Genomic DNA, 24,057 nt, shown 5'->3' with positions numbered 1-24,057 from the left:
GATGGTCAGTCAACAAGGTAAATTTTTGTCCGTGTAGGTAATGGTTGAATTTCTTCACTCCCCATACCAGGCTGAGTGCTCCCCTGTCGATCTGGGCATAGTTACGCTCAGCTGAGTTCAATGAGCGTGACACAAAAGCTATCGGCCGTTCTGAGCCATCAGGGAATCTGTGATAATACCGCTCCTACGCCGTAAGGGGATGCATCGCACGCCAGTCTGATTGGCAGTGATGGGTTGTAATGAGCCAAAACTTCCTTGGACGTGATCAAGCCTTTACATTTATGGAAGGCACGTTTACAGTCCTCGCTCCATTCCCAAATTACTTCCGTTTGTAGCAGTTCGTTAAGAGGGTGCAGAACAGTTGACAAGTTCGGTAAAAATTTATGGTAGTAATTTATCAATCCCAGGAATGACCTTAATTGTGAGACATTTTCAGGTGCTGATGCTTTTATGACCGCTTCAATTTTCTCAGGGCACTTATGCAACCCTTCTTCATTAATTATGTGGCCACAATGTGATATTTGTTTCTGGAAAAATTTGCACTTGGGGCGGTTTGCTCGTAGGCCCCGTTCTCTCAGCCTAGTGAGTACCTTCTCCAAATTGGCATGGTGTTCGTTGTCGTTTTCTCCTGTTACAAGGATGCCATCTAGGTAGCATTGAGTCCCAGGAATCCCTTGCAGGACTTGTTCCATAGCTCTTTGCCAGATAGCTGGAGCTGATGCTATTCTGAAAACCAGTCGATTGTACTGGTACAGGCCTTTGTGTGTGTTTATTGTGAGATACTTTTTAGAGGCCTCCTCAACCTCCATCTGTAGATATGCCTGTGCCAAGTCAATTTTTGTGAAATGTTTCCCTCTTGAACTCTCTCTTCAAAGTTCTTTTCAACATTCCCTTACGGTACTTGTTGACTATCGGTCTCGTGCCAGTATTTAGCCTTAGATGGAGTTTACCACCCGCTTTGGGCTGCACTCACAAGCAACCCGACTCCAAGAAGACTCGATCCTGATGAGCTGGGGGCCGCTACCGGCCTCGCACCGTCCACAGGCTAAGCCTCGATCAGAAGGACTTGAGCCCCGGAGCGTCGTCAGAGAAAGAGGTCTTCTATACGCCACATTTCCCACGCCCGCCAGGCGAGCGGGGATTCGGCGCTGGGCTCTTCCCTCTTCACTCGCAGTTACTAGGGGAATCCTTGTTAGTTTCTTTTCCTCCGCTTAGTAATATGCTTAAATTCAGCGGGTTGTCACATCTGATCTGAGGTCGTGCAGACCCCACCCGTTTGTTTCTGCTTGCCTCCGCCTTCGCTGCTTGGCCTCGCTGCAGAGCCAGCCGATGGAGCCCCAGCCCGCCACCCAGGAAGGATTATTGCAGTACCTGCCACCAGCTCGGCTAGCTGGTGAAACCACAGGGTTTTTTTTTCTTCTTGCTTTTCTTCGACTTTGGACGTCTGAGGAATCGATGTCCTTGAGGTGCTGCCGAATTGCAGGTAAGTCAGTTTCCAATTCGTCGCCACTGTTGTATCCGTGTGTTAATAGAGACGCGGAAGGCAGGAATAGGTTTCACAGGTGTTTACTGAACAAAGTCTGGAGGTGAACTAACATACAAGACAATATACAGGCTTATATAGCCCAAGTGGCCATTACCGGCATTACAGTACACAGGGGGCTCTTAAAGGCACATACACCACACATCCCAACCTCCATATTTTGGAAGGTACACAAGAAATGTATACACTTGAGACAATTGGCTGGGGTTTCTGCTCCTACTTGCGTTCCAGCACCCCTCTGCAGGTGTGTGGGTGTTCGCAGAGGGAGGGCTCCGCCTCGACGATGGTGCCATCTGAATGGCCTGCCAGCAATCACTGGCTTGGCTCAAGTTGGAAAAAATGGCTACTTGGGTGAGATACTGGAGGGTTAACAGCCCCCATGAGCAAGAATCAGAGTTTTCAGGCGAGATGGGGAGAAAGGTTGGGGGAGCAGGGCAATGGCAATTTCCTGTGTATCTTAAAATGCCTTGTTATATGAAACTGAGGGTAAAAAATTCCACTGTTTCAGGATCTGTTGGTTTTTTTTGTACAGCACTGCTCCCAACTCGTGACTGAGGATATGGTTATTGAACTAACTAGTCCTGGGAGTGACTTCCCAGTCTTTTCCCTATGGTTTTTTGGCACTTGGGAGTGGTGGGGGAGGGGGCGGTGAACAGCTTGATGGAGTCGAACAGAGTGACAAAAGCCTGAGCAGGTTGCCTGCCTGTTTTCTTTGCCTGGGAGTGGCACTGGTTTGGAGACGGGCAATAAAGAGTACAAATGGTATGTCATCTGATGTATATTCTGCAGTGAAAGAATGTACAGGAAAATAGCCAAGTACCCAACCGCAGAGATGACGTATACAAAAATCAGAGCTCAAGTTCATTTGTTCTGTGAGGAGGGGACTGAATTATTCTAAAAGCATCAATATAATGAATAAACGACAGTCTGTGATTTTTGTGGTTGTTCTCATTGAACTCTCCGTTGTCTGTAGCCCTGCTGGATGATTTGGACAAGGAGCTGAACAATTACATCATGCGCTCCAGAGAGTGGTACGGCTGGCATTTCCCAGAACTTGGAAAAACCGTCACTGATAACTTGGCATACTGCAAGTGTGTTCAGAAATTAGGTACATGTCTTTTCTTCTCGCTTCCAGTTCTTTCTGCATCGTGCACCCATTAAACTAATGAAGGGGCAGGGATGGGAGGATTCAGAAAAGGGTAAATTCAAAAGCAATAAGAAAAATCAAGGCTGTGGAGTAGTGAATTGGGTAAAATAATCAGTGTGGGTCAGGAAGGGACATAGAGCTTAACAAAGGTAATAAGGCATTTGTAACTGCGGTGACCTCGGAAAAATACAGAACAGTTAAAGCTAAAGGCACTAAATCTGAATGCACGAGGCATTTGCAACAAAATAGCTGAATTAATAGCACAGATAGAAATAAATGGATTTGATCTAATAGCCATTATGGAGGTGTAGTTGCAGAGCGACCAAGGTTGGGAACTAAATATTCCACGATACTTGACTTTTAGAAGAGATAGGCAAAATGGAAAAGGTTGGGGGAGCCCATAAAGGATGAGATGTAGAGAGAAAGGATCTTGGTTCAGAAAATCAGTTTGTGTGTTGCTAAGAAACAACAAGGTGCAGAAAACACTGGTGGGAGTAGTTTATAGTCTCCCTAACAGTAGTTGTCGTGTTGGGCAGAGTATAAATCAGGAAATTAGAGGTGCATGTAACAAGGGTAATAGAGTAATCATGAGGGACTTTAACTTTCATATAGACTGGGCAAACCAAATTTGCAGTAATAATGTGGAGGACGAAATAGTTTACTAGATAGTATGCCGAGGAACCAACTCGGGAACAGGCTATTTTAGATCTAGTATTTTGCAATGAGACGGAGTTAATTAGTAACCTTGTCGTAAAGAAGCCTCTCGGGAGCGGGGATCATAATATGAAGTTTTATATTGAGTTTAAGAGTGATTTATGTAAGTGCGAAACTAGGGTCTTAAATCTGAACAAAGTAAACTATGTAGCTATGAGGGCGAGTTGGCTACGGTAGATTGGGAAACTAAATTATAAGATATGACAATAGATAAGCAATGCTAAACATTTGAAGAAAAATTCATAATTCACAACAAATATACATTCCCTTAAGGAATGAAAACCGCACGGGAAGTGGTCCAGCCGGGGTTAACGAGAAGTTAAAAATAGTATTAGATTAGAGGAAGAGGCTTATAATGTTGCCAAAAAGAGTAGTTAGCCTGAGGATTGGGAAAATTTTAGAATTCAGCAAGGATGACTAAGAAATTGAGAAAATAGAATGAAAGTAAACTAGCAAGAGACATAAAACAGATTATAAAAGCTTCTATAGGTATGTAAAAAGGAAGAGATTGGCAAAAGTAAACATGGGTCCCTTACAAGCTGAGACAGGAGAAATAATGGGGAATAAGGAAATGGCAGACATTAAATGAATACTTTGTATCCGTCTTCATGGTAGAAAACCCAAATAAATTCCATCAATAGTGGGAACCAAGGGTTTAGTGAGAATGAGGAACTTGATGAAATTAATATTAAAGAAATAGTGCTGGAGAAATTAATGGTACCAAAAACCGACAAATCCACTGGACCTGATGGCCTACATCCTAGAATTTTAAAAGAGATGGCTACAGAGATAGAGGATGCATTGGTTTAGAATTCCCTAGATTTTAGAATGGTCCCTGCGAATTGGAAGGTAGCAAATGTAATAATAATTCAACTTTATTATTGTACAATGCACAAGTACATGAACAACAAAATGTGATCTTGCAAGCTCCCATGAGTCCAGTACAAATAACATTAACATTAAACGTAAATAGCACCGTCCTGGGAGAAGCAAAGCCGCTGCGTCTGTGCGCGCCGCCATTCCATTTCCACCATTCCTCCTGTCTGACAATCTTCAGCCCAACGCCCGGGCCTGCTCACCAGCCGCCCCTCCCGGGGCTCCTTCTGTGACCTTCTGCGCCTGGTCTTCCCTGATGGTCACCCCTCCAGGTACTAACCAGGCCTGGCTCTGCTTAGCTTCCAAGCCTTGCCAGTGACCCTGTCCCTAGTCCCAGGAAATGTAACCCTGCTATTCAAGAAAGGAGGAAGAGCGAAAATGGGGAATGATAGGCCAATTAGCCGGACATCATTCGCAGGGAAAATGCTAGAATCTATTATTCGGACGTGGGAACTGGGCACTTCGAAAATCATATGATTGGGCAGAGTCAACACGGATTTATGAATAGAAAATCGTGTTTGACAAATCTAATAGTTTTTTTGAGGTAACTAGCAGGGTAGATAAGGGAGAGCCAGTGGATGTAGTATGTTGGATTTTAAAAATGCATTCGATAAGGTGCCACACGAGATTATTACACAAAATTAGGCCTCATGGAATTGGAGGTAATGGCATGGATTGAGGCTTGGTTAACAGACAGAAAGTAGGAATAACGGGTCATTTTTGGGTTGGCAGCCTGTAACTAGTGGGGTACCGCAAGGATCAGTGCATGGGCCTCAGCTATTTACAATTTGTATCAATGAGTTGGATGAGGGGACAGAGTGTAATGTAACCAAGTTTGCTGACGAAACAAAATTGGGTGCGAAAGCAAGCTATGAGGAGGACGCAAAGAGGCTGCAAAGGGATATAGACAGATTAAGTGAGTGGGCAAGCTCGTGGCAGATGGAATATAATGTGGAGAAATATGAAGTTATCCACTTTGGTAGGAAAAATAGAAATCAGTTTTTTTTTTTTTTTTTTTAAAAAGGTGAGTTACTAGAAAAGTTGGTATTGAGGGACCTGGGTGTCCTTGTACACAAAACAGAATTAACATGCAGCTACAGCAAACAATTAGGAAAGCAAATTTTATGTTGGCCTTTATTGTAAGAGGGTTGGAGTACAAGAGTAAGGAAGTCTTACTGCAATTATATAGAGCCTTGGTGAAACCACACCTGGAGTATTGTATACAGTTTTGGTCTCCTTACCTAAGGAAAGATATACTTGCCTTAGAGGGAGTGCAACGAAGGTTCACTAGACTGATTCCTGGGATGAGGGGATTGTCTGATGAGAGATTAGGCTTCTATTCCCTGGAGTTTAAAAAGTTTAAGGGGCTTGACTGGATAGATGCTGGAGGATGTTTCCCTTGGCTGGGGAGTCTAGAACTAGGGGCCATAGTCTCAGGATAAGGGGCTGGCCATTTAGGACTAAGATGAGACATTTTTACACTCAAAGGGTTGTGAATCTTTAGAATTCTCTACCCTAGGGGGCTGTGGATGCTCAGACATTTAGTATATTCAAGACACAGATCAATAGATTTTTAGATTCTAAGGGAATCAAGGGACATGGGGATAGTGCGGGAAGGTGGAGTTGAGGCAGAAGATCAGCCATGATCTTACTAAATGGTGGAGCAGGCTCAAAGGGATGACTGGCCTACTCCTGCTTATATTTCTTGTGTTTTCTTTGTCCTTTTTTGACAGGGAATATCAAACTGCTCATAGGCCATAGGAACATGAATAGGCCATTTAGCCCCTTGAGCTTGAACCTGATCTGCCATTTAATGAGATCATGGCTGATCTGTGACCCAACTCGATATACCCACCTTTGCCCCATATCCCTTAACAAAAATCTATCAATCTCAGATTTAAAATTAAGATTTGATCTAGCATCAATTTCCATTTGCGGAAGAGAGTTCCAAACTTCTGCCCCCTAGTCCTAGACTCCCCAACCAATGGAAATAGTTTCTCTCTCGCTACCCCATCAATTCCTATTAATATCTTGAAAACTTCGATCAAATCACCCTTTAACCATCTAAATTCCAGGGAATATAACCCTAGTTTGTGTAATCTTTCCTCTTAACTTAACCATTGGAGTCCATGTATCATTCTGGTAAATCTGCACTGCACTCCCTCGAAGGCCAATATATCCTTCCTATGGTGTGGTGCCCAGAACTGCTCACAGTACTCCAAGTATGTAGTCTAAACCGGGCTTTGTATAGCTGTAGCATAACTTCTACCCCTTTGTATTCTAGTCCTCTGCCAGCATTCCTTTACCATTTTTGATTATTCTCTGTACATGTGCATGACATTTTAATCTATGTACATGGACCTCCAAGTCTCTTTGGACCTCTGCTGTTTCTAGCTTTTCACAATTTAGAAAGTACTCTGTTCTGTCCGTTTAAGGACCAAAGTGGATGACCTCGTATTTGCTTACCATCGAAATCCATTTGACAGTTTTGCCCATTCGCTTAATCTATTAATATCTTTGTAATTTTATGCTTCCATCTACACTGCTTACAATGCCGCCTATCTGTCATTGGCAAAGTTGGATATGTGGCTTTCTATTCCATCATATAAGGTGAATAGTTGCGGCCCCAACACAGATCCTTGCGGGACACCACTAGTCACATCTTTCCAATTAGAGTACCTGCAGCTCAGCCACTTTCCTAACCAGGTCAGTGATTTGTCTTTATTTCATGAGCTACATCTTTAGCTAACCGTCTCTTCTGAGGGACTTTCTTAAATGTCTTCTGGAAGTCCATATAAATAACATCCATAGCCATACCCTTGTCCACTACTTTAGTCAGCTCTTCAAAAAATTCAGTTAAGTTTGTCGGGCATGACCTACCTTTTCATACATGCATGCTGGCTCTCTGATCAACTGAAAATGTTCAAGGTGTCAGTCCCCCTATCCTTAATTATAGACTCTAGCAATTTTCTAACAAGTTAGGCTAACTGGTCTATAATTCCCTGGTATCCCCCTGTCACCTTTCTTAAATAGCAGAGTGACACGCACAGTTTTCCAATTTAAAGGAATGGTTCCTGAATCAAGAGAACTTCGTCCATGCAATCGCTCTTTGTGTCTTAGCATCAACATGACAGCAGTATTACAGGAGTTAGTGTACTGATCAACCAGCCAAGCACAATCTTGCCTGAGGTATGCACCTTTGCACTTTCCAGCAGAGGCACAGATGTCAGTTGCTACAATGCCCCAACCTCCGCTAACTTGGCACAGACCATGAATTGAACCTGGGAATTCACAATTTCATCAACAGCTGTTTCAATTTATTGGAGCAAACATTTAGTTGATTTTCAGTCCTTATGTATTTATCACTCAACAGGAGACCGAACAAACACTGCCACCACAGACCTTTCAGACATTTTACCAGAGGAGGTGGAAAGTGCAGTGAAGGTTGCAGCTGAAATATCCATGGGGACAGAGGTGTCTGAGGAAGACATCGAGCACATTATACACCTTTGTGATCAGGTTGGTGTTGCTGATTATTTTGTTGGGCTCGTGTAGTGTACTTTAGGGATGTGATTTTGTTGAATTTTCCTTTTAAAGCGAGAGGGATTTTAGCTTTGGGAAATGGAAAACTTTTTTTATTCAGAGCCAACTTATGGCACTGTTTTGTGATCTGCAACTGGGTTGAGGCTGGCCAAACTCCTTTTACCTGGAGGAATCATCCAGTGGGCAACATCAATTCATGACAAGTTACCTGGATTCTGTTAAATGGTGTGATTATTTATCCCGTGTGATACGTAATCATTCTTTAAATATGTTTTCTTCCTTGCAGAGAGATGGCCAGTGTCCTGTCCAGCACTGGCGGCAGTGATGATGATGACGACTTTGTCACTCTTCCTGATTAAATGCTGAGGGGTTTTCAGTCACTACCTCATCTGAGACTGCCAGTGCTGGATTGCTTGGTCACCCTTACAGACGCACCCTTGTCAGTGCTGTAATCCTACTTCTACACTGATGCAAATGTTGTACAAAATGGCTTTCTGCAGATATCCGGATATGTTCTGGAGTAAGCCTGTAATGTACCACTCGGAAAGTCATATTTCTATTGCCCTTTTTCGCTAATTTTTCCCCTTGTCTCTACTGAAGGTGTTGAATCTTCGCTGTACTACAGTTCCGTGGATCCTGAGCCTGAATGGCAATTTTTCATGTGAACCTAGACAGGGCATTGCAATCAAGGCCAGTCCTGTCCTCCTCTGAACACATGCACTGTCCAGCAGGAATCACTAGGTGGCAGTCTGGTGCAAGAACCCCAGCTGATATTTCCTTAGCCCAAGTGTTGGTCAACTCCAGGTGCCTGGGGCTGCTTTTCCTTAGAGGTTGGGGGGGTACCTGACCTAATGTGCTTCTGTAGCTATGAAAATGTTTTTCTTTGATTAGAGTAACGAATGGGACAGTACTTTGAACAAAATATACTTTTAACTGCATTTTTCTTTCCCTTTTAAGTTGTATGCAGCCTTGAACTTGTCTCGAGCTGGTATATTTAATCGGGAACAGTAGCAGAGTGGTTATGTTACTCGACTAGAGGCCTGTACTAATGATCCAGAGACACAAGTTTAAATCTCACCACGGAAGCTGGAATAAAAAGCTGGTATAAGCAATGGTGACTATGTAACTACCAGATTGTCATGGTCTAGGGGGATAGAATATAAAAATAAGGAGGTATTGCTGCAGTTATACAAGGTATCGGTGAGACCGCACCTGGAATACTGCATACAGTTTTGGTGTCCATACTTAAGAAAAGACATACTTGCTCTCGAGTCAGTACAAAGAAGGTTCACTCGGTTAATCCCGGGGATGAGGGGGTGGTCATATGAGGAGAGGTTGAGTAGATTGGGACTCTACTCATTGGAGTTCAGAAGAATGAGAGGCGATCTTATTGAAACATATAAGATTGTGAAGGGGCTTGATCAGGTGGATGCGGTGAGGATGTTCCCGATGATGGGTGAAACTAGAACTAGGGGGCATAATCTTAAAATAAGGGGCTGCTCTTTCAAAACTGAGATGAGGAGAAACTTCTTCACTCAGGGTGGTAGGTTTGTGGAATTTGCTGCCCCAGAAAGCTGGAAGCTACATCATTAAATAAATTTAAAACAGAAATAGATAGTTTCCTAGAAGTAAAGGGAATTAAGGGTTACGGGGAGCGGGCAGGAATTTGGACATGAGTCTAGGTTCGGATCGGTCATGGCCCTGTGGGTAGTGGAGCGGGCCCAGGGGCCGTGTAGCCTGGTTCTGCTCCTACTTCTTGTGTTCTAATTCTGTGTTAGATTTCAGGAGATGGTTTTATTCCTGTTCCTGGCTGGGGTGGAGATCGCCTTTACAGAAGGTAAGTACTGTAGAAAATATAGGGACAGAGTGATCTCCTGGAAGAGTTTCGATCGCCTAGATGGGTCGGAGAGGAATTTCCCCGGTTTTTTCTCCCAAATTGGCCATTGGGTTTTTAATCTGGTTTTTCACACCTCCCGGGAGATCACATGGGTTCGGGTGGATGCAGAGTGATAGAAGATTTGAGGTTAGGATCAGATCAGCCATGATCTTATTGAATGGTGGAGCAGGCTCGAGGGGCCGATTGGCCTACTCCTGCTCCTATTTCTTATGTTCTTAAAAACCCATCTGGTTCACTAATGCCCTTTTAGGGAAGTCAATCTGTCACCCTTACCTGACCTGGCCTACATGTGACTCTAGACCCACTCTTAACTGCCCCCTGAAATGGCCTAGCAAGCAACCTAGTTGTGCCAAACCACTACAACAAAATATAAGAATAAAGCCGGATGGACCACCCGGTATCAACCTAGGCATATGATTCGGACACGACAAAGGCTCACCCAGCCCAGTCAACCCTGCAAAGTCCTCCTCACTAACAATTGGGAGAGCTAGACTAATCAAGCAGCATCCTGACCAGTGTTCCTGCTAAGGTGCGTGGCTGCAATGTAATCTCAAAGATCTTGTGCAGGTCGCTTACCGGCTTTTACATTGTAAGTACCGTGCATGTGCAGAAATTTCAAGTGATTGCACGTTAAAAGAAATAGGCCGCGCAGAACAAAGTGTGGCTTACAGGGAACATTGACCATGACATACAGGAAACTTTTGATTTACTGGCACCTAAATAACCGGAAATCTCGGTTAACCGGCAAAATTCAAGAGTAGGTTCAGGTAAGTTTTATTTCATATTACTTGCCTTCCTCGATCTGTTGTTGTGCAATTGGGTGTGGCTGCAGCTGTTGCTAAGCTACAGAGGTGCTTGGAACTTGCGGCCATTGTTCTGCACGTGTTTGTTGCTTATACGGAGCTCTCAGCTCTCTGTATCTTTTACTATAGCTCTCGGTTATCTGGAATTTTTGATGAACCGGCACCACGTCGGTCCCGTTGGTGCCGGATTTAAAAAAAAGTTTCCTGTAGTTATACTCGCATAATGATACCTTTCAGCCAATGTCTTGGACTCCCATCACCACCACTGGTATGTCTTATCCCAGCGGCAGGACAGACCCACCAGAGGTGGCAGCACATTGTTATACAATTGGGAGAGAGTGGCTCTGGGAGTCCTCATTATTGACTCTGGACACCATGAAGTCTCTGGCATCAGGTCAAACATGGGCAAGGAAACCTCCTAACCTCCTGCTAATTACCATCTACTGGCCTTCATCAGCTGATGAATCAGTATTCTTCAATATTGAACATCACTTGGAAGAAGCAGCAAGGGCACAGAATGTACTCTGGGTGAGGGACTTGAATGTCCATCACCAAGAGTGGCTTGGTAGCACCACAACAGACTGAACTGGCCGAGTCCCGAAGGACAGAGCTGCCAGATTGGGATTGCAGCAGGTGGTAAGAGAACCAACATGAGGGGAAATCTACTTGACCTCGTCTTCACTGTCTACCTGTCACAGATGCATCTGTCCATGACAGTATAGGGAGGAGTGACCACCGCATATTACCAAGTACCATATTCAAAATTGAGGATAACCTCCATCGTGTTGTGTGGTACTACCACAGTGCTAAATGGGACAGATTCAGAACAGATCGAGCAGCTCAACTGGGCATGCATGAGGTACTGTGGGCCATCAGCAACAGCAGAATTGTATTCCTCCACAATCTGTAACCTCATGGCCCACATATCCCTCACTCTACCATTAACATCAAGCCAGGGGACCAACCCTGGTTCAGTGAGGATGCCAGGAGCAGGACCAGGTGTACCTAAAGATTATGTGCCACCCTGGTGAAGCTACAACACAGGACTACATGCATGTTAAACAATGGAAGCAGCATGCTATCGACAGAGCTAAGTGATCCCACAGCCAGTGGATCAGATCAAAGTTCTGCCACACACAGTCGTGAATGGTGGTGGACAGTTAAACAACTAACTGGAGGAGGCGGCTCCGTAAGCATCCCCATCCTCAATGATGGCAGAGCCCTGCTCGTGAGTGAAAAAGATACGGCAGAAGTGCTGAGTGGATGATCCATCTCTGCCTCCTGACGTTCCCACCATCACAGAAGCCAGTCTTCAGCCAGTTTGATTCATTCCATGTGACTTCAAGAAACAGCTGAGCACACAAGATACAAGAAAGGCTATGGGCCCTGACAACACCTGGCTGCAGTGCTGAAGACTTGTGCTCCAGAACTAGCTGCGCCTCTAGCCAAGCTGATCCAGTACAGCTGCAACACTGGCATTTACCTAAGTGGAAAATTGCCTAGGTATGTCCTGTCCACAAAAAGCAGGACAAATCCAATCCGGCCAATTACCACCATCAGCCAACCCTAATCATCAGCCAAGTGATTTGAAGGTGTTGTCGACAGTGGTATCAAACGCCACTTATTCACCAATAACCTGCTCAATGCTTCTCAGTTTGGGTTCCGTCAACACCTCCCTGCTCTAGACCTCATTACAGCCTTGGTCCAAACATGGACAAAAGAGCTAAATTAAGTCAATGAGAATGGGGTGGGGGGAAACTTTCCACTGGCTGGAATCATACCTAACACAAAAGGTGGTTGTTGGAGGCCAATCATCTCAGCCCAGGAGATCACTGCAAGAGTTCCTCAGGGTAGTGTCCTAGGCCCTACCATCTTCAGCTGCTTAATCAATGACTTCCCTCCATCATAAGGTCAGAAGTGGGGATATTCGCTGATGATTGCATGTGGCAAATAACGTTCGTGCCAGGCATTGACCATCTCCAAAGAGAGTCTTAATCACCTCCCATAACATTCAATGGCATTACCATCGTTGAATCCCCCACCATCAACATCCTGGGGGTCACTATTGACCAGAAACTTAACTGGACCAGCCACATAAATACTGTGGCTACAAGAGCAGGTCATAGACTGGATATGCTGCGACGAGTGGCTCCCCAGACCTTTACCACCTAGAAGGACAAGGGCAGCAGGTGTATGGGAACACCATCACCTCCAAGTTCCACACCATCCTGACTTGGAAATAAAGCACCATTCCTTCATTGCTGCTGGGTCAAAATCCTGGAACTCCCTACCTTACAGCACTGTGGGAGTACCTTAATCTCAGACTGCAGTAATTCAAGAACGTAACTCTCAACCACCTTCTCAAGGGCAATTAGAGATGGGCAATAAATGTTGCCCTTGCCAGCAACGCCCACATCCTGTGAATGAATTTTTTAAAATTACTTGAGGCTACACCGCTTGTGCATGTGTTGGTCCTTGACCCAACTCTGGATTTGTGTGGCAGGAGACTGCATTAGAAAATACATATACACAGAGCTTTCTAATCAAGGATATTGATTTACTTCCTAGCTTCAGAACAGTTCCTTTATTGGGGCCTCCATTGACAACAGCATAGTCATCTTCAGATTTTGTTTTATGTACTCCAGTTGGGGTGAGGGGTGAAACGTTTTCTATGTTGGAACGCCCACTGTTGGCATCAACTACTTCCAGGTTTGGTATAACAATCTTAGTTGTTGAGTAAAGCTCCTACTCTGCCCTAACCTGAGAAGAGTTCCCCATACTGTACTGTCATTTTCTATTTCCCACACCAGCCAACTTGTGGCTTCACTGAATGAGATTGTTGTAGTTTTGTGCTGTGAACCTATGCCTGCTAGGAGCTGGATTGCGACTGTCCAGTGCTAAGCCTTTGTGCTACATTGTCCCTGACACTTTCATTTTTAGCAAAGTTTCTGGATGTCGTTCATTCCTATTGCAAGGTGCTATGTATTAGAACAGAGTTCATTGTGAATAAATTCTGAGAGATAATGGCAAGTTTCATTTATCCTGTCTCTTCAAGGTAGTGCAGATCTCCGAATACCGCGCCCAGCTCTACGACTATCTGAAAAACAGAATGATGGCCATTGCTCCCAACTTGACTGTGATGGTTGGAGAACTGGTTGGAGCCAGACTGATAGCACATGCTGGTGAGTTCTTGTATAATTTATGTACATTTTACCTGAGAATCTCTGGGTCTTGCGGTGTCTAGTAATTGAGCTCCACCCCTATATTATGATGCCTACAATACTGGAGACGCCAGTAAATTCAAAGGGAGAGGTAAAAGAAGCCCCTTCCTAACACTCATGGTAACCGAGAGCTGTAAATCCTGCTTCCTGTTGGAAAACGTGTATGAGAAGCAAAGATTTTATGAAAAGAAAGTCCAACAATACTTTAGTGGGTTAGTACATGATCAGTGTGCTACTGAGCTATTTAAAAAAAAAAAAAAAACCCGACAAGGTGTCAGGTTTAATACCTGTCTACGTTGTTAGCTGAACTTAGCTGTGGCAGCATTTGGAGCACCACAGGTGGCCTCAGTATTCTCTGGGGGGGGGGGGGGGGGGTTGGGGGTGGAGGAATGAGCCAGAGTTCCTGTTCTAGATCACCATCCAATGACAATGATACCAGAGTCTCTTTCTTACTCCCAACGTTGGAAACTGTGGGACTCGGCAGCAACTGCATTACTGGCTGTTAATAGTACCAACTGAGTGATTGAAGTCTTCTGGAGCTCGCATTGTTGCTGCACCTTTGGTGTGGTTAATGGAACTATCCAGTACAAATGCCTCCTGTTCAATATCAATCAAAACTTTCACACTGAACACGATACTATTGGCAGTGAGCAGTACAGGAAACCAGTTGTGGATAACAAATGTCTATTGGTACATTGGTGTATGTGAAAGGCATCAACCATCTTCTGCTGCAGGTGGGCTTTCCCAGATTTCAGTAGGCTTTCTTTTGATTATCCTCTGGCTCTCTCCAGATGTATATGTATATTCTCCCCCTCCTTCCCCAGTAAAGGTGATTGGGTAGTGATCAGGACTGCGAACCCTGGCTGGTTTTTGAAAGCCCAGGGTGACCAGTTGCAGCAAATTAATTATTTATAATGAAATTTTAATCTCAATCCTTTATCCTTCATCCTTCCCCCTCATATTCCGATTAGTGTGACGTATATGGCCTATTGACTGGTTGCACTCTCCATAGGTTCTTTGTTGAGTCTAGCAAAACATCCTGCGTCCACTGTGCAGATCCTGGGTGCAGAAAAGGCACTGTTCAGAGCACTGAAGACTAAAAGAGACACTCCAAAATATGGTCTTATTTATCATGCATCACTGGTTGGACAGACCACTCCAAAGAACAAGGGCAAGGTAAGCACTGAAACCTGTCATTACTGCAAACAAACGGTGTGTTTTTGCTTGCTTGTGAATTTTGTGCTAATTATGGTGAAGGCTTTTGGGGCTGGAAAATGGAACACTTGGCTTTTCAGGTCCGGTGTCGGCAGTAAATGCTCCCCGGCCAGGTATAGCACAGGTTAGATACAAAGTCAAGCTTCCTCTACACTGTCCCAACCTCAAGAGCATCCTCTTGTTATTCCAGTATGACAGTTTTCGCATTTCCCACACAACCTATGCTATAGCTCCTTTGAGCTTACACATTTTGTGCCAAATTGGTGCTAAATTAGAACTGATCAGTGCTGTACTGGAATATGATTGGAACATGGCCCTTTTGGCTCAGTCCTAGCGTTTTATGTCACTCGAAGGTGGAGATGGGCCTTCTCTTTGAAGCACTGCAGTCCTTGTAGAGTTGGGGAATTTCCAGATATTGACTCTCTGATTATGAAGGAACAGTGATATGTGCCTAAGTCAGGATAGAATCTCACTTGGAGATGAGAGTTGATATTGGTGCTAATGTCCTCCTTGGTGGTAGAGGTCCCAGGGGAGGGAGGTGCTGTTGAAGTTTCTTTGAGTTGCTGCAATGCAGTCTGTAGATTGTACATATTGTAGCCAAAGTGCACCAGTGATTGAGGGGATGGGTATTGAGCCTGTGAAGCAAGCTGCTTTGCCCTGGATGGTGGTGAGTTTCTTGAGTGGTGTTGTGGCTGCACTCATCCAGGTGAATGATGAGTATTCCATCATGCTGCTGTTTGAGCATTGTAGGTGGTGGAGAGACTTTGAGGTAACAGGTGTGCTACTCATTGGCATGTCCAGCTCATGCCCTGGCTTTGTGGCCATGGTGGTGTTTTGGTTAGGCTGGTTAAGCTTCTGGCCAATGACGATGAAGGTCTCCCAGTTGACAGTTTTAAAGTGAAATGGGTTTAGAGTCATAGAGTTATACAGCACAGAAAGAGGCCCTTCGGCCCATCGTGTTCGCGCTGGCCATCAAGCCCTATCTATTCTAATCCCATTTTCCAGCACTTGGTCCGTAGCCTTGTATGCTATGGCATTTCAAGTGCTCATCCAAATGCTTCTTGAATGTTGTGAGGGTTCCTGCCTCTACCACCCTTTCAGGCAGTGAGTTCCAGATTCCAACCACCCTCTGGGTGAAAAAGTTTTTCATCAAATTGAGCAGTCTCAATCCAGTTCCCACATCACAACTCTGGCAGTCTTATGCAGATGTCATGTAGAAAATGGAAAAGTTGGCATCACCTAGGTCACTAGAGTCATAGAGTAATACAGCACGGATAGAGGCCCTTCGGCCCATCGTGTCCGCGCCGGCCATCAAGCCCTGTCTAATCTAATCCCATATTCCAGCATTTGGCCCGTAGCCTTGTATGCTATGGCATTTCAAGTGCACATCCAAATGCTTCTTAAATGTTGAGGGTTTCTGCCTCCACAACCCTTTCAGGCAGTGAGTTCCAGACTCCAACCACCCTCTGGGTGAAAAAGTTCTTTCTCAAATCCCCTCTAAACCTCCCGCCCTTTACCTTGAATCTATGCCCCCTAGTTATTGACCCCTCTACTAAGGGAAAAAGCTCCTCAGCATCCATCCTATCTATGCCCCTCATAATTTTGTACACCTCAATCATGTCCCCCCTCAGCCTCCTCAGCTCCAAGGAAAACAAACCCAATCTGCCCAGTCTCTCTCCATAGCTGAAGCGCTCCAGCCCTGGTAACATCCTGGTGAACCTCCTCTGCACCCTCTCTAACGCGATCACATCCTTCCTGTAGTGTGGCGACCAGAACTGCACACAGTATTCCAGCTGTGGCCTAACCAGTGTTTTATACAGCTCCATCATAACCTCCTTGCTCTTATATTCAATGCCTCGGCTAATGAAGGCAAGTATCCCATATGCCTTTTTTACCACCTTATCCACCTGTTCCGCCGCCTTCAGGGATCTGTGTACTTGCACACCCAGATCCCTCTGACCCTCCGTCTTGCCTAGGGTCTTTCCATTCATTGTGTATTCCTTTGCCTTGTTAGTCCCCCCAAAGTGCATCACCTCGCACTTTTCCGGGTTAAATTCCATTTGCCACTGTTCCGCCCATCTGACCAACCCATCTATATCGTCCTGCAGACTGAGGCTACCCTCCTCGCTATTTACCACCCTACCAATTTTTGTATCATCCGCGAACTTACTGATCATACCCTTTACATTCATATCCAAGTCATTAATGTAGACCACAAACAGCAAGGGACCCAGCACCGATCCCTGTGGTACCCCACTGGCCACAGGCTTCCAGTCACAAAAACAACCTTCGACCATCACCCTCTGCCTTCTGCCACTAAGCCAGTTTTGTATCCAATGTGCCAAGGCACCCTGGATTCCATGGGCTCTTACCTTCTTGACCAGTCTCCTGTGCGGGACTTTATCGAAGGCCTTACTGAAATCCATGTATACCACATCCACTGCGTTACCCTCATCCACACACCTAGTCACCCCCTCAAAAAATTCAATCAAATTAGTCAGACATGATCTTCCCTTGACAAAGCCATGTTGACTATCCCTGATTAATCCTTGCCTCTCCAAGTGGAGACAAATTTTGTCCCTCAGGATTTTTTCCAATAATTTTCCTACCACTGATGTTAGGCTCACTGGCCTGTAGTTCCCTGGTTTTTCCCTACTACCCTTCTTGAATAATGGTACTACATTAGCGGTTCTCCAGTCCTCTGGCACATCCCCTGTGGCCAGAGAGGTCCTGAATATATGTGTTAGAGCCCCCGCAATCTCCTCCTTTGCCTCACACAGCAGCCTGGGATACATTTCATCCGGGCCTGGGGATTTATCCATTTTTAGGCCAGCTAAAACCGCCAATACCTCCTCCCTCTCGATGTTAATATGTTCGAGCATATCACAGTCCCCCCGCCCTATTTCTATGTCTACATCGTCCTTCTCCATAGTGAAAACAGATGCAAAAAATTCATTTAGAACCCCTCCTACATCTTCCGGCTCCACACACAGATTGCCACTTTTGTCCCTAATGGGCCCTATTTTTTCCCTAGTTATCCTCTTACCCTTAATATACTTATAAAACATCTTCGGATTTTCCTTTATTTTGCTCGCCAGTGTTATTTCATGGCCCCTCCTTGATCTCCTAATTTCTTTTTTAAGTATCCCCCTGCACTTTTTGTACTCCTAGGGCTTCCTCTGTCTTTAGCCTTTTGTATCTACCAAAAGCCCTCCTTTTTTTCCTAATTCATTCTCATATATCCCCTGACATCCAAGGTTCCCTGTGGTTTTTGGAACCACCCTTGACCTTTACGGGAACATGTTGCCATTGTATGATCTCAATCTCCCTTCTGAAAGCCTCCCATTGCTCCGATGCGGATTTTCCTACAAGTAGCTGATCCCAGTCCATTTTGGCCAGATCCTGCCTTATCCTATTAAAATCGGCCTTCCCCCAATTTAGAACCTTTATTTCCGGCCCATCCCTGTCCTTTTCCATGGCCACCTTAAATCGTACCATATTATGGTCACTATCACCAAAGTGCTCACCTACTAGCACTTTTTCCACTTGGCCGGCCACATTCCCTAGAATTAGGTCCAGTACCGCCCCCTCTCTTGTAGGACTTTCTACATGCTGGCTCAAAAAGCTCTCCTGGATGCACTTTAAGAATTCTGCACCCTCTAAGCCTTTCACACTCTGACTATCCCAGTTAATATTGGGGAAGTTGAAATCCCCCATTATTATTACCCTATTATTTGCACATTTCTCTGAGATTTGCCTACATATCTGTTCCTCTATCTCCCCCTGACTGTTTGGAGGCCTATAGTACACTCCCAGCAAAGTGCTTGCCCCCTTTTTGTTTTTAAGCTCAACCCATATGGCCTCATTGGAGGACCCTGCTAATATATCATCCCTCCTTACTGCAGTAATTGACTCCTTAATTAATATTGCGACACCCCCTCCTCTTATACCTCCCCCTCTGTCTCGCCTGAAGATTCTGTACCCCGGAATATTGAGCTGCCAGTCTTGCCCTTCCCTCAACCATGTCTCCGTGATAGCAACAATATCATACTCCCATGTGTTTATCAACACCTTCAGTTCATCCACCTTATTTGCAAGACTCCTTGCATTAAAATAGATGCCATCCAGCCTTGCCCTTATATATTTGCCCTGTCTACCAAGCTGACTTGTTTTTTTCTCTATAATTGGCAGCACATCCCCCCCCCTATTTCAGCTCCCCTCTGTATCCCATCCCCCTGCCAAGTTAGTTTAAACCCCCCCCCCCCCCCCCCCAACAGTGCTAGCAAACCTCCCCGCAAGGATATTTGTCCCGCTCTGGTTCAGGTGCAACCCGTCCGACTTGTACAAGTCCCACCTTTCCCAGAAGCAGGCCCAGTGATCCAGGAAAGTAAAACCCTCCCCCCTACACCAACTCTTCAGCCACGCATTCATCTGCTCTATCCTCCCATTCCTATACTTACTAGCACGTGGCACTGGGAGTAATCCAGAGATTACAACCTTTGAGGTCCTGCTCTTTAATCTGTTACCTAGCTCCCTAAATTCTTGATGCAGGACCTCATCCCTCTTTTTACCTATGTCGTTGGTACCAATGTGGACCACGACCATTGGCTGTTCACCCTCCCCCTCCAGAATGCCCTGCAGCCGCTCAGTGACATCCTTGACCCTGGCACCAGGGAGGCAACAAACCATCCTGGATTCACGTCTACGGCCACAGAAACGCCTATCTGTTCCCCTTACTGTAGAATCCCCTACCACTATTGCTCTCCCACTCTTTTTCCCCCCTTCCTGGGCAGCAGGAGCACCCCCAGTGCCAGGAAGTTGGCTGCTGCTGCCTTCCCCTGGTGAGTCATCCCCCTCAACAGTATCCAAAGCGGTATACTTGTTTGAAAGGGGGATGCCCGCAGGGGTTCCCTGCACTACCTGCCTGCCTTTGTTGCTCCGCCTGATGGTCACCCCCTGTGCTGCCCTGCCCTGAGGCGTGAACAACTCGCTAAACGTGCTATCCACGAGCCCCTCCGCATCGCGCATGCTCCAAAATTCATCCACCTGCAGCTCGAGCGCCGCAATGCGGTCTGCAAGTAGCTGCAGCTGGATGCATTTCCCGCACACATGGTCGTCAGGGACACTGGCAGCGTCCCTGATTTCCCACATGGAGCAAGAGGAGCAAAACACAGGTCTGAGCTCTCCTCCCATGACTTACTCCTTTAATTAATTAAAAAATTTATTCAATACCCCAGTTACAGGTATACTCTAGGGCGCTTTATTTACCAACTGTCCCCACTACACCAGAGACCCTAGAAATTTAACACCACAGAAGTCAAGCTTGTATTGAAAAGAGAACTACTCACCAACCAATCACTTACCTGCTCCCTGGTGACGTCACACACTGATTACTTTTTACCTCTCCTGCTGTTGATTTGGTATGCCTCTGCCTTCGCGCCGGTTTTTATACCGGGCTCACCTCCTCCGCTGCTGCTCTCCCCCGAACTGGTCGGGCCTCTGCCTTCGCGCCGGTTTTTATACCGGGCTCACCTCCTCCGCTGCTGCTCTCCCCCGAACTGGTCGGGCCTCTGCCTTCGCGCCGGTTTTTATACCGGGCTCACCTCCTCCGCTGCTGCTCTCCCCCGAACTGGTCGGGCCTCTGCCTTCGCGCCGGTTTTTATACCGGGCTCACCTCCGCTGCTGCTCTCCCCCGAACTGGTCGGGCCTCTGCCTTCGCGCCGGTTTTTATACCGGGCTCACCTCCTCCGCTGCTGCTCTCCCCCGAACTGGTCGGGCCTCTGCCTTCGCGCCGGTTTTTATACCGGGCTCACCTCCTCCGCTGCTGCTCTCCCCCGAACTGGTCGGGTCTCTGCCTTCGCGCCGGTTTTTATACCGGGCTCACCTCCTCCGCTGCTGCTCTCCCCCGAACTGGTCGGGCCTCTGCCTTCGCGCCGGTTTTTATACCGGGCTCACCTCCTCCGCTGCTGCTCTTCCCCCGAACTGGTCGGGCCTCTGCCTTCGCGCCGGTTTTTATACCGGGCTCACCTCCTCCGCTGCTGCTCTCCCCCGAACTGGTCGGGCCTCTGCCTTCGCGCCGGTTTTTATACCGGGCTCATGTCAGAAGATCCCAGGGAAGTAATTGCCCTCAGTGCCCCTGAGCTAGGGAAAAGAGGATCAGCCAGGGTCCGCGCACACAATATCTATATGATGGTAACAAAAGCAAAATACTGCGGATGCTGGAGATCTGAAATAAAAACTGAAAATGTTGGAAATACTCAAGATGGTCAGGCAGCATCTGTGGCGAGAGAAAGAGTTAACGTTTCAGAACTATTCTGACAAAAGGTTCTCTCTCGCTCCATAGATGTTGCCTGACCTGAGTAGTTCCAGCATTTTCTGTTTCTATCTATATGATGGTCCTGCAGCAAGGTGCATGTATGTAGATGTCGGGGAAGGAAAGGGTTATGCGTGACTGCGATGGATCTCTCAGCTGAAAAACTGCTGACACTTGCTAGACTCACAGATGAATAATGGGTACTTCCACCAGAGGGGAATGGGATATGAACTGTAAGTGACAGCGACTTCAAAGTGAGTTGGTGGGGGGGGAAGGGTGTGAGGAGGAGGAATTGAAAACGAAAAAGGACAGGAAAATGGCATGCTTGTTCGTGGGCTAATCTTTGAGGTTTGGGTTGATTCATTGCATGGACTTGCATTTAACCTGTACTGTACTTGACCTGGAAGCTAAATGTGAAATTTGGTGTCGGGAAGGGAGAAAATGTCCCATATCTCCAGTACTGACAATTAGCGGGTACAGCACAAAAGTTCTACAAAATATTGATCCTGGACTTGCCTCTTCAACAGATCTCCAGGATGTTGGCAGCCAAGTCATCTTTAGCAATCCGGTATGATGCACTGGGTGAAGATACAAATGTAGAAATGGGTGTGGAGAACAGAGCCAAGCTGGAGATCCGGATACGGCACTTAGAAGAAAAAGGGGTAAGTGCACTGCTGAAAAGCTCATCAGTGAAGCCCTGGCACGATGGATGTTTGGTCAGAATGTGAAGCACCTGGTCTGAGACTCCTGTGACTGTCTTGAACTTGTGCGAGTGTTGGCCTTTGTCAGTTGTATTGTCAATACAAACGGTTGATTTGTGTCTCAGTGCTGCTTTGGCTTTTGTCTTGTAGATGAGAAGGATAAGTGGTACAGGAAAGGCTCGAGCAAAATCTGACAAATACCAGCATAAGAGGTATGTGTCCAAAATCAGTGTTTCTCAAACTGGGGTCCGCAGACCCCTGGCTGTCCGTAGAGACTTTCCGGGGGTCTGCAGCTGGAGGTAATTAAAAATGATTGAATGATGCATATTCTGTAATTCAAAAGTTGAAAACTAAAAAGTCCAACACGTCTCAAAGGAAATGAAAGCGGATATAAAGATACAGATTGTAGCCAGGATACAATTGCACAGGAAGTCTCGTGGCACAGAATGAGCATAGCAACACATTATTAAATCGTCGCTAACTACCAATTGGGTTGTCCTTTTCAGTGGCACTTGCATTCAGTTCTGCGTCAAGCACTGTCTGCTCTGGCTGTTTTCGCAAGATAAACAGGCACATTTTTCTTGCCTGAAAATACTTTGCGCGCAGCTTCAATTCTATAAGCTCAGGGTTAAGTTAATTGGGTAGAGATCTGTGACAAAGGAAGGTAACCCTTCACTGGGAATTGCTATGGATCGCCAAAACTAAAGAAGGTTAATCAGGTGGAGGGACGGGGAATTTCGACCTCCTTTCCTATCTTCTCTCGGGGCCCAATATTAACCTTTTTAGCAGGCAAGCAGGTCCCTGCATTAAATGTGACAGATAATTAAAGTGACCCATAGTTTATTTTGGTTCTTGGTGGAATGAACCTTCAAAATCTCATTAGCTGCATTCTATGGGGAGGGCATTGGAGGGTGATGTTTCCTTTATAAAGGTTAAATATTTAAAGATAATTAAAAAATATTTAAAAATAATTGAGCTAATCTTTATAAAACTGACACTGACTCATAGAAACATAGAAGATAGGAGCAGGAGTAGGCCATTTGACCCCTCGAGCCTGTTCTGCCATTTAATGCGATCATGGCTGATCATCCAAATTCAGTACCCTGTCCCTACTTTCTCCCCATATCCCTTGATCCCTTTAGCCTTAAGAAATATATCTAACTCCTTCTTGAATATATTTAATGAATTGGCCTCAACTGAATTCCACAGGTTCACCACTCTCTGGGTGAAGAAATTCCTCCTCATCTCAGTCCTAAATGGCTTACTCCTTATCCTTAGACTGTGACCCCTGGTTCTGGACTCCCCTGCCATCGGGAACATCCTTCCTGCATCTAGTCTGTCTAGTCCTGTTAGAATTTTATAAGTTTCAATGAGATCCCCTCTCATTCTTCTAAACTCTAGCGAATATAAGCCTAATCGACCCAACCTTTCCTCGTACGTCATTCCTGCCATCCCAGGTATCAGTCTGGTGAATCTTTGCTGCACTCTCTCCATGGCAAGAACATCCTTCCTCCGATAAGGTGACCAAAACTGCACACAATACTCAAGATGTGGTCTCACCAAGGCACTGTACAACTGCAGCAAGATATCCTTGTTCCTGTACTCGAACCCTCTCGCTATGAAGGCCAACATACCATTTTCCTTCTTAACCACCTGCATGCTTACCTTCAGCAACTGGTGCACAAGGACACCCAGGTCTCGTTGCACTTTCCCTTCTCCCAATCTATTGCCGTTCAGATAATCTGCCTTCCTGTTTTTGCCACCAAAGTGGATAACCTCGCATTTATCCACATTATATTGCATCTGCCACGCTTCTGCCCAATCACCAACCTGTCCAAATCATACTGGAGTTTCTCGACATCGTCCTCACAGCAGACTCACCCACCCAGCTTTGTGTCGTTTGCAAACTTGGATATATTACATCCAGTTCCCTCGTCTAGATCATTAATATATATTGTGAATGACTGGGGTCCTAGCACCGTACCCCACTAGTCACTGCCTGCCACTCGGAAAAAGACCCGTTTATTCCAACTCTTTGCTTCCCGTCAGTTCTTCTGAATTATTATTAACGGCTTGGTCCGCCT

General features: G+C 45.8%; 1 protein-coding gene and 1 non-coding gene across 3 annotated transcripts in view; both read left to right on the top strand.

Moving 5' to 3' along the window:
• Positions 1-24,057, top strand: part of nop58 (NOP58 ribonucleoprotein homolog (yeast)) — a 58,760-nt gene that overhangs the window by 27,418 nt on the left and 7,285 nt on the right. For both annotated transcript variants that reach the window (XM_085980518.1, XM_085980519.1), the window contains 6 exons: positions 2,517-2,651; positions 7,654-7,799; positions 13,579-13,705; positions 14,757-14,920; positions 21,800-21,934; positions 22,124-22,185. In XM_085980518.1, the coding sequence (XP_085836644.1) occupies positions 2,517-2,651; positions 7,654-7,799; positions 13,579-13,705; positions 14,757-14,920; positions 21,800-21,934; positions 22,124-22,185 (769 nt within the window). The remainder of the gene's footprint in view (positions 1-2,516; positions 2,652-7,653; positions 7,800-13,578; positions 13,706-14,756; positions 14,921-21,799; positions 21,935-22,123; positions 22,186-24,057) is intronic.
• Positions 8,140-8,224, top strand: LOC147082034 (small nucleolar RNA SNORD11B). The gene has a single exon (XR_015076332.1). It is a non-coding gene; the product is annotated as a small nucleolar RNA SNORD11B (small nucleolar RNA).

Source organism: Somniosus microcephalus, unplaced genomic scaffold, assembly GCF_052327205.1.
Source record: "Somniosus microcephalus isolate GS21.2 unplaced genomic scaffold, FLI_Smic_1.0 scaffold224, whole genome shotgun sequence".
Lineage (NCBI taxonomy): Eukaryota > Metazoa > Chordata > Chondrichthyes > Squaliformes > Somniosidae > Somniosus > Somniosus microcephalus.
This window is presented reverse-complemented; position numbering and strand designations above follow the sequence as displayed.